We start from the raw sequence: 19,104 nt of genomic DNA on the forward strand, positions 1-19,104 counted from the left end.
CCTTATTTGAATAGAAATGTTGGATTTAAAAAAGATTTCAAAAAGACACTTACCTATTTTAGCAAAAACTCTTTGAAGATGTCATCTTTATTTTATGGAGATAAATAATGACAAATTATAAACTAACCACCTCTGTCTTAAAACAAGCCTTTAAAAGTCTTATTATTCTTTCTTTAGTGTTTAAAAGTATTCATTTTCTCTCATTATTTCTATATAGCTACATACACAGATATGTACTTATTTATAAAATCAGGGTAAGATATATATGTGGGTATATATTTCAAGATCTCTTCCCTTTCAATTTTGTTCATCTATGTGTTGCTTTACTACAGTAGTTATCAAGAATAGCAAACATTCTTTTTGAAGACTTTTTAGAAAGAGTTATAAAGTAAGTACACTTCTGTGATGGAAAAAAGGGAGTTCTTTAATTGCTTTTAAGTTTTGAGATGAGGGGAAGGAAATCATACTAGAATTTAACTCACTTTTTTAGTTTCAATTGAATTAATCGCTTATTTTTTCTTCCTCTTTACTTATTTTAGTAGTAGAGCATTGTCTTTGCCTAACAAGGAAGAAGCAAATTTTTCTTCTTTTAAAACTTTCTCTCCACTTTAAACAAAATTCAGTGAAAGTTGTACTGTGTTTTGAAAATATTTTACCCTAAATACTATATAGTAACAGACATCACCAGACAAAAGTTATTTGAATTACAGGACAAAAATTCCTGGTTAGAAATACAGTGATCATGCCATATGATATAATACAGTATTAAATTTGAAGCTGCCACTTAGTACTTGGATAACCTTATGCTTATTGCCCTCATAGCCATATAGACATAGCTTCATTTCAGAGGTCCAAGAAGTCTTATTAGAGATAGTGTAAATGAAATTTTCCTTATTTGTTATTTTTTATAGTTCATTGATTAATTTTTTGGACTAAAAAATTATAAATCAATAAGCAATGGAGGCTTAAGTTACTCATTCAGGTAGCAATTGCAAAAGTTTTTCAGTTATCTTTTTTCAGGAAGAATTTGCTGGAAAAAAATTATTAACTGCTGTATTTGTCAGAGAAAACTACACCATCCCATCATTATTTCTTTTAAAAAAAAATGTTTTATTGTTGCTTTAAACTTAATATCTCATACCATTGTAAACAAGGCTATATAACATTGACTAAACATTACAAAGGAAAGTCAATCCAATCAGAATGGGAAGCTCTTAAAGAAATCCCGAGGCAGCTAAATGGTGCAGTGTGTAGAGCACTGGCTCCGGAGTCAGAAAGACACCTGAGTTCAAAACCAGCCTCAGACACTTAATACTTTCTAGCTATGTAACCGTGGGCAAGTCATGTAATTCCAATTGTCTACAAAAAAAAAGAATCCTGATGAACTTTTTTTTTTTTTTTTTAAGGATGAACCAAAGAACCAGGTGCACAGAAATTAATTTATTTATTTAGACTTTAAGAAATAAAAAAGGTGAAAGCAAAGATAGTAAAGAGTGAGTACAAAAGAATGGCATAGTGTTGTGAGACTTGTCAGCAATGCAAAACTTGATAATGATATGAGATTTTCCATAAGTTTCAAGAATAACTAAAAGAACTTTTATCTATGAAGATGGGAGGAAGAGCAAAAATAAACCACGTTCGAAAAGAGTACAGTAATAATAGATTACATAGAAATACTTAGGTCTTTAATTTGCTTCTCTCACATTTGATCTTTGGGATTAAAAAGATGAAAAAAATGACTAAGAATTTAAAACTCAGTATGGATGAGATAGAAGAGTACCTAGTTGCCTTCAGTAACTTCAAGACACCAGGGTTCAAAAAAAAAAAAAAAAAACTTTGATAGATTTGATTGTCAATCCACTATAAATTCTCTCTTAGAAATTCCTGGAGATTTTTCAAAAGACTAAAATGAGCAAATGTCCCAATTTTCAAGAATGAGAAGGTAGAACCATTATACTTGAAACTACTGAAATCAGCTTTGATTCCTATAAAAATTCTACAGCCCATATTGTCCAAGGATTTGTTTATTGCTCATTGCTCCAGGACCAATATATATAAGTTTGGAGAGGCTCATCATTAGATAAATTTTTAAGCAAAGGAATCTATAAGACTCAAATCACCTTCTAAAATATGAAGATTTTGTGATCTGCATCTATGGATGGGAATATCCACATTGAATCTTATGTCCATAAAGTATTATAAACATTTAGAAAAGGAAGCTGTTATCATTAAGTCATCATATAGAAAAAAAAATTTTAAGTCATTGGAATTGCAAAAGTTCTAAACATCTCAAAGGAAATAATGAACGGGAGGAAAGAAGAATTAGGAAATAAGGGGAAATGGCCGATTTTAAACCTAGTTTTATTATAAAGCAGTAATCAAAAAGTCTTTGATAATGGTTGAGAAATAGGAAAGCAGAGCAGTTAAGTAGACTAGATAAAGACAGATCAGAAACAATTGAATTCAATAACTCTGCTTGATAAAACTCAAGAACACAAATTACTTGGGGAAGAATTTGCTTTCTCACAGGAATTGCTGAAAAAAACTAGAAAGCAGTTTGATAGAGATTAGGTTTAGACCAACATTTTGTATCATATAGCACAATAAGCTCAAAATGGGTACATGAGGTTTTTAAATGTGGGGGGAAGGGAAAGAGAGAAAAATGAAAATCAGAATCTGTTAACTTTTCCAGCAATTACTAGGGGTAAAATTCTTAACCAGACAAGGATTAGAAGTGGTCACAAAAGAGAAAGGGGCTTTTGCATGAATAAAATTAAGTCAGCTTCCATAAGAAAGGCAAGTTTCAACTAGAGAAAACATTTTGCATCAAATATCCCTTGTAAAAGAGAATTCTGCTGAGTTATGATTTACACATTAGTTAGAATCAAATATTTTCTATTGATACTTTATCTTTACAGAAATGAAAAAACAAACTGAATGTCTCATATAATGATAAAGTTTGATCTCTGAGATTAGTTGAATTGAAAATAAACCTCACACCTTTGGGTAGATAGAGGGACTAAGGGTATGAAATACTGAGTATATTGATAAGACAGATCTTAAAAAGATTCAATTTAACAATGATAAATCTGAATAGTAGGCCTAAATGATGGCCTGTTTTTCTGACTTCCAGACCAACCCAGATGCCAGAGAACCACATTGTACATATATTTAAAAAAAAAATTTTTTTTTAATCCAAGAGGTTTTAATTCTGTTATCTACTTATATCAGACTACATATGGAGTTTTGTGTTCATTTCTGAGTGCCCTATTATTAAGAGAGTTATTAAAAGGCTAAAAAATATTTGGATGAAAAGCTATTCTATATCGTGTCCAATTGAAGAAACTGTGGATGTCTAGCCATATTTAGACATGGTAGAATATCACTTCAGATTTGACTTTCCTGTTTGGCCCTAAAGATCAAAGGTTGGCAGTTAATGGGAATTGAGTTTTAGCTTTATATGTTCTGATTAAAACCTGGTTATTGTTGATAGAACTTTAAATTGAATCCAACATTATGAAAAAAATTTGGAATTATCATTTTTTAAAATGTGATTTATCCATGTACTTTAACCTGGTGAATGCACTGAGATACAAAGGTCTCATATGTAACCAATTCTTTTTTGTGGTAGCAAAAAACCAGGAACAAAGTGGGTATCCATCAGTAGAATAATGGCTAAACAAATTGTGGTAGACAAATACAATGAATAAAGAATATAAGATGAACATGTAAAGACTTGAAGAGCCAAATAAAGAGATTCAGGAAAATAATGTACGTAAATGGCTATAATATTGTAGATTTTAAAAATAAATAAATAAACTGCATTTGAACAAATTAATCGCAATGAGCAATTTTAGTTTCAGATAAAAATGAAAAAAACATTCATTTTTTGATGAAAAGCTAGTACAACAAACCATTTTGATTAAGGTGTGAAGCAAATGCAATCATATATACTTATTTAGTTAATTTTGTTTAATTTTTTAATAGTGACAAGAGGATTGAAATTTAGGGTTGTGGAGGAATGATACACAGAAATATTAGAAAGTGATATAAAAATGAATCGTTAAACTTTTTTTTTAGTTTGACAAGAATTTTTACATATAATATGGCTTCTGAAAGTAGTTGGAGACTGAATAATGACTTGTAGAAAACATTATAGAGGTGATTGTTGCTCAGTGTAATAGATTACATCTATCTAATATTTATAGATTTACATATCTTAACCTCATAGGAACATAAAAGACAAATGAGAAACCTATGAAAAGGATATGAACTGAGATTCTTTGATTGTAAAATTCCAACTCTTGTAGGCAAAGAACTGAATCTAGAATATTTTTGGTATTTAAGATTTGTGTGTGTATGTGTGTGTGTGTGTGTATACACATGTGCCTATGAATATGGAGTTTAGTAATATAATTTTATGTCAAAATAAACTTTGGAAAAGTATCATGAAAATGTTGACACTTTATATTGAGCCTAGATATATTTGGAATTAAAAATTACTAGTTATAATGTAATGATAAACAGCTTACTTCTAGCTAGTAGCATACTTAACCTATAGCTAAGTGAAACCACCTTAAAGAATATGTTCATTTCCTTGAATGTGAGAACCTCCCTTTTGATCCAGGAATATAATAATGTAATAATAGTAACTCTTCCTAAATGTGTGTACTTTATGTATATTCGAGTATTTACCAAGATGTATAAGTATGAGCTGTTTTCTCCCAATAGAATGTAACCTTGAGAGCAGTAACTGTTTTAATTTTTGTCTTTGTATTTCAACACCTTAACATAATGCTCCTAATAGGTGCACAATTAAGTCATTGCTGAATTGGTTTGCATATGAAAAGGAGAATATCCCTCTATTTATTTTGTGTTTTAGTCAGTTTATGTCTACCTGAGTATTTGCTTTCTGAAAACTGCCAGCTTATTTAGGATTATTTGCTCTTTGCCAAGTGGATGTAACTTTAATCTTCTCTCACAGATAAGGAGATGTCGGTAAGATATCTGTGTAGGTATCTGATAGATATCTGTGTAGGTGGAAAAAATCTCTCATCCATAAAAAAACTTATTAAACCTCTCCACCCTCCTGACAGTCCTATCTTATATTTAACAAGAGAGGTCCTTATTTTTATTGGATAAAACTTCAAAGCAACCTTTCCCTAGGTGAAAGGGTCATAATTTGTTGGATTTTTTTAAGGAATAGTTGATGGCAATATCTAACTTACTACCTAAGTATACTTTCCATTACGTTTCATTACAACATGATTGCCTCAATTTTTGTTTGACTGGAAGAACTGAGAAGTGTGATAGAATCTTGAAAGTATCTAACAGTTCTTCAAGAGTTTGATAAGGAGGGTATTTTTGGTATTCTAAAGAAAAGCATGGGAAAATGAGTCTGTCCAATGCATTAGAATTTGACTGAGATGTATCATGTGTTAATGAATTTTTACATTATGGATAAAAGTAAACTATTCATTATACTTCTTATTTCAATTATTAAGGTCAGTGCCAAAATTACAATAGCTGTTATTTTTGTGAGAAGGTAAAAGGAACAGTAGCCTAGATAATTTATAAATTTATAAACTTTTTTTTTGTAAATTTATTTATTATTCTTTACATTTTGCTTTTTTCAATTAACAGACATTTATTTTCTCCCTCCTATATATATCCCTTTTCATTTGAAAAGAAAGAAGGAAAATTTTTTTTCATAAATATAGTTAAAACAATTTCCCAAATTGCCCATGTTCAAAAATATGTCCTGTTCTGCATCATGAGATCTATCTATCACCTCTCTGTCAAGAGATGAGTCGTTCTGTTCATCTTTAGTCCTCTCTGGCTTTGTTTGTCGCATTGACCAAAGTTCTTAAATTTTTTAAACTTTATCTTTAAAATGATATTGTTGTTGTTGTGTAAATTATTCTCCTGGTTCTACTCCCTGCACATCAGTTTTCTTTTTTTCCAGTTTTTTGCCACTATAAAAAGAGCTGCTATATATATATTTTTTTTGTGGAAAATACTTTAGAATTCTTTTAAGACAACAAAAAGCTTTCACACTTACTTTTCCTAATTATATTATTTTGAGATAATATTAAATCTGAGGAATGAAAGATTTTTTCTAACTGGATTATCAGGAAAGATTTCATGGATGTGATGTTACTCAAATTACTTGAAGCATAAATAGAATACAAGTAGTATTATGAGTAATTACAAAGTAATGTAAAGAATCCCAAAGTAATGTGAATGTCTTTTTGGGATAGTTTTCTCAAGTACTTTGCCAGTAATCTGTTTTACAAGTGAGTTACAAAAATCATCATAAAGATGAATGATGTTTAAATATGAAAATGTCTATATTATCTATTTGAAACAACTTATATTTAGCTATTTCCTAGTTTTTAATTTTAAATATAAAAATTGTGTTCAAGCTTATGCCTTTTGCATTTGGTCATCTTCTAAGTTTAGATGTTTTTTAAAACTAAACTTTTTATTTTACCAGTGGGGGAAATCAATAGTGTGAGAATTTCCAAGAATTCAGATGGGCAGATTTATAGCAATTATAATCTTAGAGATTTGCTATCAATTAGACCAAATTATTTATATATAATGTGATGAAAAATGAAATGAGTAGACAAAGAATAATAATTTACATATTAATAACATATAAAAACAAACACTAAATGATCAGAATAATAACTATCCATGATTTCAGTGAATCAGTGAGGGAACATGCTATCCACCTTCTAATAAAGAGGCAATGGATTCAGGATGCAGAATGAAATTTGACAATGAGAGAATTTATTTTCCTTTATGCCTATTTATTACCAAGAATTTTTTTTTATGTGTGGTTTCTTTCCCATTGGATCAGGGGGGTGGGAAGCAATTTTAAAAGAAAGGTGGGGGAAGTACTAGAACTTGGAATGTTGTATGTTATTTTAAATGAAGTCACTGTATTATTAATTTTGTTTAATTTATTTCATTGTTTTGGAGTGTTTTTTTTTTTGTTTGTTTTTTTGCTAAGGCAATTGGGGATAAGTGACTTGCCCAGGGTCACACAGCTAGGACATGTTAAGGTCAGATTTGAACTCTGATCCTCCTGACTTCAGGGCTGATGCTCTATCCGCTGTGCCACCTAGCTGCCCCGATTTATTTCATTGTTAACAGATGCCTTAGAATGGAGATAAATTGTAAATTCTTATAACAGAACCAAAAAAAAATGAAATAATTTTCAAAAATAAATGAGTTTACTTTACCATCTCTCTGTCTTAGAAAATAATGTCTTATGCAGCTGACTATATAATATAGTGCTAACAAAATAGTGAAACTAATATATACTGAAGCATAATCCTCTGTGTATATCAGGCATTCTATAATAATTGTCAGTTGATGAAGTCAGGAAGATAATAAAATCTAATTTAAAAAGTTAAAGGTGGTTTCCTTCTAACTTGATAAGTCAAAACAGGAATTATGTTGTTTATGCCATTTTTGAAACAAATTGGATAATTGATTTTAGTCTATAGATTCAGTTCACAATACGATGTACATTAATTTAAATTGCTCTGCTTCTTTTGTGTGTCTTAATGTGTGAGACAACAAGTATTGTGTAATAGTGGGAGTTTCTCCAGGATAGAATAATAGTGCAATTATAATTGCTTAAGTAAATTAATTCTCAGTGGGATTTTTTTTTTTCCCCTAGTACCATAACAGCCTGGGGCAAAGATCACGAAAAGGATGCTTTTGAACATATAGTAACACAGTTTTCATCAGTGCCTGTGTCTGTGGTCAGTGACAGTTATGACATTTATAATGCATGTGAGAAAATCTGGGGTGAAGATTTAAGACATTTAATTGTATCAAGGAGTGCAGAAGCACCACTAATAATTAGACCAGATTCTGGAAATCCTCTTGACACTGTATTAAAGGTAAATTTAAAATTATTTTATTTAAATATAAAAATGTCTTTATGTTGTCTATTTGAAATAACTTACTTTGGCTCTTTTCTGTTTTTAAATTTTAAATCTAAAAATTGTTTTCAAGCTTATGCTTTTTGCATTTGGTTATCTTTCAAGATTGGATGTTTTTTAAAATTAAACTTTTTCTTTTTTTAGTGGAGGAACTTATAATGTGAGAATTTCCAGGAATACAAATGGACATTTCATAGCAATTATAATCTTAGAAGACTTGCCTGAGAGATTAACTTTAATAATTTCTAATGTCATATAGCTGGTGTGTGTGTCAGAGTAGGACTTAAATTAATATTTTTTCAATTCCAAAGACAGTTTTCTATCTAATATGCAATGATTTTAAATGATCTGAAGTTTTTGTGCCACTTTCATTCAAACACTGATCAAATTAAATGATTTAGTGGTAGAATTCTATGTGCTTCATTTCTATCACTTAGCACAAATTATTGATATTTTTTGGTCCATCGCATGTGGCATAAAAATAATTTGAAGATAAGTTTTAGGCACTTATTCTTCTTAAACTAAAGAAATTTTATATTCTAAAGACCTCTTAGAGAAATAAAAAGTACTAGTAACTAGTAAAACTCTAGTAGGTGACTAAGAAAGTTGACACCTTAAGTAAGCTCTTTGGCAACAAAATTTTAAAATACCTAAAATTTTAAAATTTATGCCTTTAAACTCACACAAGTATCTAAGATCTAAGGATGATTTCTTCAAGTTGTAACAGATCAAATCAGAAATTAGATTGTTTTTCATTTACTTGAAAAGGCATAGCTTTTATAATGTGTTTTATTTAGCTGGTTTAGTTGCTCACCATCTACTAATAATTCACTCCCTAATACTCAGAATGAAAGAGCCACCTGGTTTTGGATATAGGAAATCTATAGGCAAATACTGGCTATGCTATTTATTGTAAGGGAGACTTTGAACAAGTAACTGTACTTTCCTGACCACCTTCCATTTCCTTATCTACAAAATGAAGCAAATAGATTAGATAATTTTTTTTTTTTTTTTTTTTTTGCTGAGGCAATTGGTGACTTGCCCAATGTCACACAACTAGGATGTGTTAAGTATCTGAGGTCACATTTAAACTGAGGTCTTCCTGACTTCAGAGCTAGTGCTCTATCCACTGCACCATCTAGCTGCCCTGGCTAGATAAATTTTTAAGATCCCTTTCCACTTTAAATATTTACTTTTTCTTTCAGAAAAGAAAATCTATCAATCTGGTAGATTTATATTTTTATAAATATTCATATTTATAGTTTATTTTTAAAGCTGTATTAGCATCTTATATTTTTACATTGTCCAAATTTTCCTCTGTATCCTTTCCCTTACCATTTTCTAGAGAATCAATTCTTTATAGACCTTTTATATGTCTAACCAAGTCTTTATGTAATGTTTCCCATTCTAAGTAGAAAGGGAATAAGTAGGAACTACCTGTTTTACTTCATGCCTAAAGGTTTGTGATGGCAGATGTTATTTTAGTCAGTTTTGTCATATCAATAAGATTAAACATATTGTTTAAATAAAACCAAATAAAGTACTTTGTAAAAATTCACTAAAACCCAAATAACAGAGCTATAGAAATGTTGTTTATACATTGGATTATGTTGGGAGTTTCAACCTTTTATGAGAGATATAATGAAAAATAGTATTTTTGAGCTATTTTGAGTGTGATTTATGAGCAGAAATAAAGACAACAGTTATTTAGAACTAATTTTAAAATTGCACATTATTTGAGGTGATCAAAATTATTTAACTATAGTGATTATGCTATATATGGCAGTAAAATATCTTTTTAAATTAGAAAACAATTACTTCTTCTAATTTTATTTCCTCACAGGTTTTGGACATTCTGGGTAAGAAGTTTCCAGTTACTGAAAATTCAAAAGGCTATAAATTGTTGCCACCTTATCTCAGAGTTATTCAGGGAGATGGAGTTGACATCAATACTTTACAAGAGGTATTTGTCACATCCAAAATTTCCTAACAATATATTACAAAATAATTAGGCTTTTGCATAGATCTAACTAGCTTGGTAACAACACCAGGAAATTAATTATGACTCCTAGAATGTCCATGTCTTTAAGTTTATAGTAATAGTAAATGGCACTAACTTTTCTCTTCCTCTACCTACTTTACCACTCTGGAAATAGAACTGGAGAAGTCTTATTATGGTCTTATTATTATAATTATTGTCTTATTACATAAACAAAGATACTAAGCAAGGAAAAGTATTTCTCAGATTGATTTTTTTTTTTTAATATGAAGGAAATTCTGGCACTGCCCTAATCTCAGATTTCATGAAGTAGAGATTACTTTGCTAACTCATCATTAACCGTAACTCTGCTTTTATCAGATGCTTTTTATCAGATCATATATATATAATGGTTTGTCAGTAATTAATAGTAAGTAAATAGGGAGGCTTCTTTGAAAGCAATACTGATTGAATAGTAAGTATGAGTATCATGAGTCTACTTATTCACTAAAATCCTAAAAGTTTGCCTATGTAATTATCTTTAAATATTAATCCCTAAAATTATATTTTAATATAATTTAAAACCATATCGTAATTGTTTTAAAACCTTATTGCTTCCCTTAGATTCATTCAGTTCAGAATTAACCAAGCTAGAGCATTTAAACAGTATTTTAGTATAGAAAATTTATATCGAGAATATACACAATACTCAAGAGATACAAATCAATAGTCAAATGATTTTCTGCTTGAAGAACAAGTTTTTGGCTCTATTGCAATATATGTAGTCCACAACTTACATTCATTGCCTCTATTTGCCTTCCTCTTACTTTTTCATCTCTGCTTTGTATAGTTATCAATGATTTTCTTAATTGACTATTTGTTTGAGTCATCCTCTGCTACATTTGACACTTTTGGCCATTCCTTCCTTCTGGACATTTGTCTTCTCTTTGGGTTTTTGTGCTACCCCTTCAGGTTCATCTTCTGCTTGTCTGACTGCTCTTTCTTAGTCCCCTTCAGTAGCTTATTATCCATATAATACCCTGCAAAAGTGGTGTTTCCCTAACTCTTCATTGTCTTGGGGGTTTTTTAATACCCTTTTCTTGGTGACCTCATCAATTCCCATGTGTTTGTTTATCTAGACAGATGACACAAATATGCATATTATGCCTTATACAACATCTTTCTTTTGGGCAATACCAAGGTAGATGTCATAGAGATGTCTCCTTTGCTTAGCTTTTAAAAGCCAACTTGGTTCCAGCCTAAGTTTCTAGCAGTGTTAGACATATTCCCTCTTCCAAAAAATTCTACCTCCTATTTCTGTGTCTTTTGCCTGAAATGTCCTCCTCCTATGTTGCTCTTCATAGAAGCCTTTTCTTCTTTCAAACCGCAGTTAATATCTCACTTTATGAGATCTTTCTGAACCTTCTAATTGCTAGTGTCTCCCTCCTTCTTAAACTATCTGGTATTTTATTTATTTTTATTCTCCTTACCTTCATTCTGTCTATACTGTCTATTTACTTATTTTCCTCATTAGACTATAAGTAATAAGAATTATTAATATTCTTTGTATTTTCCTCCTCGAAACCTATTATAGAAAGCACTAACTTAATAAATACTTGGAACTTGATGCCTCCGATATCCTCTTTTACACTTCTGCTAATTGCTTCTAACCTGGCGTTTCTCCTTCAGGTCTACCATGAAGTAGAATGCCTCCTTAGAGGTTCTTTGTTCCTCTATCTGGAGCCAAGCTCAGAACCTTCTTTGGGTTTTGAAAGGCTTTTTACTGCTAGCAGCAACAGTGAGAAAGCCTCATTCTGCTTTTCCTTGATCTCTCTTTCTCCTATGCTCATTTCACCTTCCTTCTCCCCCAACTCATATCCTCCAAAGAAAGAGAGATCTATTTACCTGGGTCATAATGGTAGATGCTCTTTTATAGAGTAGCCTGAATAAGATTCATCTCCAGAAACCCAGCCTTTTCTCTAATATTTTTCTATGATCTTGGAAAAGTCAATTAGGCTCTAAGTTTTCTCATCTGCAAAATGAGAGGATTGAACTAGGTGGCTCTAAGGTACCTTTTAGCTCTATGTCTATCATCCATCCCTGTCCTGCCCTTCCTTCCCCCCCCCCTTTTTTTTCTTGTTGAAATACACTACTGTGGGACATGGCCAAAGTCATGTGACAAGTAAGTGCCTTCTAATTAACCCATTTCTTTTTACTCATTGGTCCTGTATTCCTTCTGTTATAGCAGCTAGCTGGTGCTAAAAATGAAATACTTTTCTGATTAGTCATGTTATCCCTTCCCCCCCCTAGGCAAAGCAAAACTTCTTGCCTTATTCATATGCCTGTTAGACTATGCCAGTGTGTACAGTACAGAAGGGGAGTACATAACATGATTTAGTCGACTTGACTACCCTTGAGTTAGATTCTGATAGACTACAGCCTAATTGATTAGACTTGGAAATTTTCTTATTCCTATATCATTTTGTTTTTAAATATATACTTCTGTAATCTGTAAGCCATTCTTTGTCATGAAAGAATAAAAATGGAAATGGGAAAAAAGGTAAATCATAAAACTAATCAACATATTATTACCTAGAGTAAGACAGTATATGCAGTGTTGGACAACCATGTACTTAATCTTTTCAAGGAAGTAAGGGTAGTAGGGTGCAATTCCTCAATTCTTCTCAGAGACCACACTTGATTGATATCTTTATACATCATTCAGTTTCATTTTTTTGTTGTTCTTTCCATTTGCATTTATTTTACTTTTGTCTTTAACTATTTGAATTTGCCTATGAGAGATCACTTTTGTATATCTGTTTTTCTGTCCCATAGATTGTTGAAGGCATGAAGAAAAAAAAATGGAGTATTGAAAATATTTCCTTTGGTTCCGGTGGAGCTTTGTTACAGAAGTTAACAAGAGATCTTTTGAATTGTTCCTTTAAATGCAGTTATGTGGTTACCAATGGCCTTGGAGTATGTCCCATGTTATTTTTTCATTCTTCATGTTGATAACATCTTTGTGGAGAAATTAGGCAGAAAATGGTAGTTGTAACTATAATAGCTAAATTTGAGCACTTTCTTTATAAAGTCCTCTTCGAAGGTAGCTGCAAGTGTTGTCCCCATTTTATTAATGAGTTTCAAAGAGATTAAATGACTTGTCCATGGTCAGTGTCAAAACTAGAATTTGAACCTTAAAATGATTCTCAGCATAATCCTCTTAAACTCACCATACTGGAGCACAAAAATCAAGTAAAAGATGATGTACTATAACTGATATAATTACTCTGACCTTGACCCAGGCAAATCAAAGGAAGAAAAGAAACTCGAAAAGATTGAGAAGGGAAGGGAAAAAGAACAAGAAACAAAAAGAAGAAAATTTGGTGAGAGCAGAGATAGAGAAGTTGGACTGATAGAGAGGTCCTTAGAGTTTTCTCAACTATTTAGATTAGTTGGTATATTAATGATTTTTAATATGAATGTCACACAGTCAAACTATCACTTATCAAAAACATGATAGCTACAGGTTTGGGCAATAGAAAATTCTTTAAAATTAGCTAATTTCTCTCTAAATACTTCCCACTTTGATTTATTTGATCAGATTCACACGTTTTATATGGTAGAATCAGTACAAACACATTCCTTAAAAGCAAAATAACCAAAACCTAAGAAACTACTCAGCAGTGACCACTAGAAAACTAGGAAAATTTATTGTACCTGTAGGCCAATTGTCAACTCCTTATTATGCATCTACTGTATGTAAACACGATTGAGAATATAAAAATTTCTGCTCTTAAGAATTTTGGATGGGATCATCCAACTTGGTAATTATATAACAGTATTATATGAGGGGGAAATATCTATCTACCCATTATTCAAAATAAAGTAACAGAAAAAAATCTTCCATGGCTTTACATGGATTTTTGTTTATTTTTGCCCCACAAGTAGAGAATCCATCTCAGAAATGTTCATACACTCTTGAGGGATGGATATGTTCCTAATAGTTATGATTTCTAGGGACTTTTTAATTTGAAATAGATGTTCTTTTACAAAGGATTCTAAAAAGTAGAAGTGGGGTGCTTTGGGCTTTGTACCTATTTTGTAAAATGTGTATGTATATGTAAAATTTTAAGGGATGAGTAGGGGAGTAGGATAATACAAAAATCTATATCTAGGGTTTTACTAATTTTCTGACTTTGGATTTCAGATTAATGTCTTTAAGGACCCAGTTGCTGATCCAAACAAAAGGTCAAAAAAGGGCCGACTATCTCTACATAGGACACCTACTGGAAATTTTCTTACCCTTGAGGAAGGAAAAGGAGATCTTGAAGAATGTGGTCATGTATGTCTTTATAATGATTTCTCCATACTAAGTAAAAAGGGTCTCTTCCCTCTCCCACATATCCCCTATTGTTGACATACACACAGATGATGAAGAGCAAAAATATTTTGTGTAAAATACAGTGGCTTGTGCAGCTAGATGTTGCAGACAAGAAACAAACATCTACTTAAATACAAGACATTCAGCAATGTAAAGAAAAATGAATACCCAAAGTTATTTATCACTGGGTCTCCAATCATTATAAGAAATGAATCATCAATACTAGCTTTGAAAGATCCGTGAAAGGGGAAATTTTTGAAAGTTTTTTTCATAGATAATTGTTAGAATTGATTTGACAGTAAAATGTTTCATAATTTACAGTAATTATGGAGGCCAATCTAAATTATAGTTGGCTTCTTGAAAAAAACCCTGGGTTTTGAAAACAAAGTTTTAGACTCAGCTTGGATACTTACAAGCTATGTGCCCCTAGACAGGTAGTTTAACTTGTCTAAACTTAAATTTCTTAACTTGTACAATAGAAAATTTATTTTCACTATCTCATGAGACTGAGTTAAAGAAAGTTAATGAAATTAATAAATATAAATTAGTGTTACCCAATTTTTTTTTTCCATCTAAATGTGTAAGATAAGTAGATTGAAAATTAATTTATTAAGATCATCATATGTTGGTAAAAAATGTTGATCAATATATAAAAATCTGTTTTTCTGCCTAAAAGTTGGCAGAACAAAGAGAAGATTGTTTGAAGGATAAAACTAATTGAGTGCTCAGTCTTGAGAAAGCTATCAATTCCTAAATACTACACTTGCATCCATAATCTTGTTAGTGTGGGTAGTCCATTCACTGGCACAAATCACTACTATCCATGTAGTTCATAAATCTTCCCTAGAAGATATGCCCAGAGCTGTATTCTGGTGATCAAGGCAAGGAGATAGGAGTTTGAATACCACTTCAGACTACTATGTGACCTTAGGCAAATGCTTTCATCTCTCTCTATAGATTTTTGGTTTCCTCATATGTAAAACAGAGATAATAATTATGACATGTTTTTCAATGGCCAGTTTATGGAGCTCTAGTACATCCATACAGTGTTTGGAACAGGCGTTGCATGTAGATGGACAGTATATTGTAGACAGAAATAAAAATGGATGAAGAAAATGAGCTAGATAGATAGGCTCATAGTGTTAAATGAGATAGGGTTTGGCAAGTGTTTTTTACTATCATGGTTATTACTTAGACTGATCGCTAAACAATAGATATAGTCCTTTATTATGCTTGTACATGATGCTTTTTTGGCTTCATTAGAAACTGCCAGAACTTTCTGGGGTCACTTCCGTACCATAAAGCATTAGAATAGAACTTCTTACCAAAAGATTCCTAAATTAATCAAATCATGTAGTTCTTAAATCATTCATCTACTTTTCTCTTGAAGCCTTTTAAATGTCAATATATTATAATGGCAAAAGTACTGGAGTAGGAATTTGTAGTACACTTAGCTCTCTGTCAGTATCTTTAGGTTAGTAAATGTAAAATTAGGGGATAAACTAGGTGACATTAAAGGGCTTTAGTAATGCTTAACAACCTATGGTTCTTCTGATTCCCATCACTAAATTATTAAATTGGTCTGTTTGTACAGGATCTTCTCCATACTGTCTTCAAGAATGGAAAGGTGACAAAAAGCTATTCATTTGATGAAGTACGGAAAAATGCCCAATTAAGTAGTGAACTGGAAGCGGCACCTCATTAAGCTTTGTTCTCTGTGTGTGCGAGCCTGCGTGTGTGAGTGTGTGATGCATAGATAATATTGTACAGATCTGTGTGTGGGGTTTATGTGTTTTATGATACATTACAGCCAAATTATTTGTTGGTTTATGGACATACTGCCCTATTTTATTTTATTTTATTTTATTTTCTGCCAGTCTTTAGAAGATCTCAAATTAGGAAATGGCACTTAACTGTGTAAAAGATTTAATGCTGAAGTAAGCTTTTTAGGGCCCTTTGCCAATAGATAGTGATTCAATCTGGTATTGATCTTTTCACAAATAACAGAGAACTGAAAAACTTTTTTATATATAACAATATCACATAAAACAGATTTACATAAAATTATCATGATTGCTTTATGTTTATATTTAACTTGTATTTTTGTACAAACAATATTGTGTAAGATATATTTAAAGTTTCAGTGATTTAACCGTCTTTCCAACTTTTCATGATTTTTATGAGCACAGACTTTCAAGAAAATACTTGAAGATAAATTTCATTGCCTTTTGTCCATTAATCAGCAAATAAAACATGGCCTTAACAAAGTTGTTTGTGTTATTGTACCATTTGAAAATTGAATCAGGACTGTACCCTTTAGAATTACTGACCTCACTGCCCCGTGTAGAATTTATGAACCATTCTACATTAAAGAAAATTATTGTTTTTACTGGAATGTTTAGGCACTATATGCAGAGTCCATACCTTCCTAATGGTATAAGGTATAAAAGTGAAATGCCAAATTAGAGAGGAGACAGTATTGCAATTTGTATGTCAGATATTGCCTATGGATCTAATATGCACCTCAAGATTTTAAAGAGATAATGTTTTTAAGAAAATTCCTCTTCCACTGTAGAATATATACATATATGTAAAATATTGACAGATGTGGAAGTGGTGTATTTTAAAGTAATTACACTTCTGGATTTATTTTTCATATTCTATAGATAAATATGATTTCAGAGTGAAATACTGGACTGGGTAGTGCACTATTTTGTTTTCATTTTTACTTTTATATTTCTCATTAGGATTTTTCTTCCTTTTGTCAAAATGAATGTTAAATTGTACAAATATATTTTATCAACTTTTAAAAGAAATAAACAACACTTCAATAAAATGTCATACAAGCATACTCTTATCTGAAAGCAGATTACCCTGTGAAAATATAAGATAACAGATATTGGCAGAATGAAATCGTTACTAATGGCAAAAGTTAATATGTTTAAAAAGTACTTTGGGCTTGATTTAAATTGAGTTCACCCTCAGCATATACTAGACTGAATGGCTGCTAGACAATGAGATGGCCAGTGGATCTAAAGAACTTACAGAATCTTTCCATGTTGTTGTACTATGTTAGACTAGTCTCCTGTTTAAAGGAATGTGCCTTGAATTTTAGGGAAGAGGGAAAGACTAATGTTCATATTGGAATTTTCATTCATTTTGGAAGAACTATCAGGCTTGGGTTTTCCTTAATTTCAATTTTTATCTCATTAGAAAGCTGACATATGGGAGACTAGTTTAGAAAATCTTTAACAAGATACTATAATTATGAAATTTCTAATACTGAAAAAGCCATAACTTGTTTGTCTTGTCAAAGAGCCATGTAACAAAATGTTGTATCACAAAGATTATTAATTAGGTAGTGGATTCTAAAATTAATTGACTTTTGAGGGTGATGTCAAGAATTTTTTTTCTTTTTTTGAATGCTCTAAACACTAGCTTCTGGACTGCTTTAGATAGTAATACTTTAAATGAGAATTGTAAGCATTTCTCACTTCCAGGGAAAGCCTTACTCCTGCAACTTTAGGCCAGAAAATGTTTTAAACTGAACTAATAAATGTATCCAAGTTCAGTAGTACAGAAAAAAGCTTGTGTTTCTCCACAAAATGTACTAGAGAATTTTGTCCTGTTGAGTTTGAAGAAAAAAAGAAAAAAAAAAGAAAAAAAACTGCATTAAATTCTGTACCAATAACAATTTTTGATAACTTGACTACCCATAATTGATATTTTTATATTTGATTAAACACTGGGGATATGCTATGAATGCACTATTTTCTCTTGTGTACCATGAATTAGAAGTGTTTTTTGTTTTCGTATATTTAGACTTGGATTTTATTTTAAGAGTTTCTATGAATGCTCAAAGCTGTTCATCAATGTACATGTCGATTTTCCTGAAAATTATTATTCTTAAGTTAGTATTTAAGTACTTAAAACTAATTTAGCCCTGAACTTCTGACACTAAGTGCTTAGTGTTTGGCAATCCCCGTCCTGGGCACTAGTGATTAATATCCAGGTCAAATATAGAACCCTTACTGCTGTGCTTGAACCTTGATATATTCTAATTCTTCCTAACAGGCAAACAGCATGTTTGGGTTTGCTTAAAATCATTAGATTTGTAGTTAGTGATATATTTTAATTCCCCCCATTTAATAATATCATAAAATATTTATATTCAAATAGGAGTTGAGAGATTTTTGTGTTGACTTAATTTATTTGTAAAATGGCTTTTATGAGTATTCATTATTTCTTTTCCTGAAATGAATTATTATGAAATTGATATAAAATCTTTTTTGTAAAGAAATCCATCATGGACGATCCGAAGGGGGAAAAAATAGAAAGTTATTTATTGTTCTGTTTGCCAAAATTCAGAACTAAAGTTTTTTGTAGTTTTACATTCCTTCTTTAACCCATTCAGTGGAGAAAGGTAACACTTCTCCTAAATCATATGTTAAAGCAATCTTAATATGTATTCAGCTTCAAAGACAAACCTGTAATAAACATGGAAATAAAGTTTAGTTATGTTAGTGAAACATTAATATGACTGTGTGCTTTAACTAATAACATTATATAACTTAGTGACATATCTTTTTTCAATTGTATCCCATTACATGTAATTGGATTACTTCCACCATAGTGAAAGGTGGGCAGCAGTATCATAATCTAATATCACTCAAGACTGTGTATCTGTAGTGTTTTGTTTATATTAACCCTTGCAGATCTATACATTAATATCTTCTGGAGGTAATTCCTCCATTCTAAAGGAGTGATGTTGATGAGGGAGACAT

General features: G+C 31.1%; 1 protein-coding gene across 2 annotated transcripts in view; it reads left to right on the plus strand.

Annotated features, from left to right (window-relative positions):
- The window catches only part of NAMPT (nicotinamide phosphoribosyltransferase), a 43,005-nt gene extending 24,150 nt beyond the window's left edge, over positions 1 to 18,855 (plus strand). For both annotated transcript variants that reach the window (XM_074268357.1, XM_074268358.1), the window contains exons 7-11: positions 7,694 to 7,919; positions 9,805 to 9,924; positions 12,775 to 12,915; positions 14,147 to 14,281; positions 15,915 to 18,855. In XM_074268357.1, the coding sequence (XP_074124458.1) occupies positions 7,694 to 7,919; positions 9,805 to 9,924; positions 12,775 to 12,915; positions 14,147 to 14,281; positions 15,915 to 16,025 (733 nt within the window). In that variant the 3' untranslated portion in view covers positions 16,026 to 18,855. The remainder of the gene's footprint in view (positions 1 to 7,693; positions 7,920 to 9,804; positions 9,925 to 12,774; positions 12,916 to 14,146; positions 14,282 to 15,914) is intronic.
- Positions 18,856 to 19,104: the final 249 nt, after the last annotated feature.

Source organism: Sminthopsis crassicaudata, chromosome 5 (assembly GCF_048593235.1).
Source record: "Sminthopsis crassicaudata isolate SCR6 chromosome 5, ASM4859323v1, whole genome shotgun sequence".
Lineage (NCBI taxonomy): Eukaryota > Metazoa > Chordata > Mammalia > Dasyuromorphia > Dasyuridae > Sminthopsis > Sminthopsis crassicaudata.